Source organism: Galeopterus variegatus, unplaced genomic scaffold, assembly GCF_000696425.1.
Source record: "Galeopterus variegatus unplaced genomic scaffold, G_variegatus-3.0.2 Scaffold1366, whole genome shotgun sequence".
Lineage (NCBI taxonomy): Eukaryota > Metazoa > Chordata > Mammalia > Dermoptera > Cynocephalidae > Galeopterus > Galeopterus variegatus.
The window spans coordinates 44620-45958 of record NW_007727477.1 but is presented as its reverse complement, the minus strand read 5'-3'; the positions used below and the strand labels follow the sequence as shown (position 1 = coordinate 45958).

General features: G+C 46.7%; 1 protein-coding gene across 1 annotated transcript in view; it reads left to right on the top strand.

Moving 5' to 3' along the window:
- The window catches only part of LOC103593548, a 5566-nt gene extending 4612 nt beyond the window's left edge, over positions 1-954 (top strand). The window contains 2 exon segments of the mRNA XM_008576555.1: positions 21-221; positions 223-954. Coding sequence (XP_008574777.1) covers positions 21-221; positions 223-954 — 933 coding nt within the window.
- Positions 955-1339: the final 385 nt, after the last annotated feature.

Below are 1339 nucleotides of genomic sequence, written 5' to 3'. Positions count from 1 at the left end.
CTAATAACTATTATAATCAGGAAAAAGGGCGCTGGCATGCAGCGTCAGGCAAGCCTATCTTTCCACAAGAACAAGCATGTGCCATGATCAAACAAATGCACCAATGGACTCATCCGGGAGTAAACAAATTGGTCCAAACTTCCCTAAGAACAAAATATCATATCATAGGGCTAAAACATTTAGTAGAGCAGATAGTTAAAAGCTGTGTACCTTGTCAAAAATGTAAATATCTGCAAAAATACATCAGGGCCTGGCAAGAGACTTAAGGGAGACAGACCAGGAGTATATTGGGAAGTAGACTTTACAGAAATCAGGCCAGGCAGATATGGTTACAAGTATCTCCAAGTTTTTATAGACACCCTCTCTGGATGGGTAGAAGCATTTCCAATGAAACAAGAAACAGCCACAGTCGTGGACAAGAAAATCCTGGAAGAAATCTTCCCACGCTTCAGGGTGCCCAAGGTAATCGGGTCTGACAATGGACCTGCCTTCGTTGCCAAGATAAGTCAGGGAGTGGCCAGACACCTAGGGGTCAATTGGAAATTACATTGTATCTATAGACCCCAGAGTTCAGGACAGGTAGAAAGGATGAATAGGACTCTAAAAGAGACCCTGACTAAATTAACCATGGAGACTGGCGTGGACTGGGTGATGCTCCTTCCCTCAGCCCTGTTTAGAGCTAGGAACACCCCCTCCCGGTTCAACCTGACTCCCTTTGAAATTCTCTATGGTACCCCTGCCCCCTTGACTTTACTGGGGGATGCTTTTGAATCCACTTGCCACAGTAACAGTGACTTATATGCCAGGTTGAAAGGACTACAAGCAGTACAGAAGGAAGTCTGGACGCAGCTGGCAGCCTCCTATAAGCCTGGGACCCGCGAGGTTTCTCAGCAGTTCCAGGTTGGGGACACAGTCTATACGGGATCTCCGCTTGGATCCACGCCTCGCACGTAAAACCTGCGCTGCCAGAGGACCAAGGACCGGGAGACGCCGCCTAGAGAGTCCAGAGTTCCCAAGGAACACCCCTTAAGACTGAAAATTGTTCGGACACCCTAAATGTTGTAAGATGAAAAATCTCTTGCTCCTCTTATGCGTAACAATTCTCTTCCAGGGCCCAAGAGCTAGCAGCCCACATATCCCCAGAAATTTCACTTGGTATGTTGTAAATAGGGTGGAAGATACAATCTGGAGTCAATCCAAGGTGACTACAGGAGGGTGGTGGCCTGACTTATTTCCAGATATGTGTAAACTAGCTTTAGGAGCCCCAGGCAACTGGGATTCAAAGGAATACTTTGATAGCCATTGGATGGGAAAGGGATTTACATGAGGACTAAGGTTT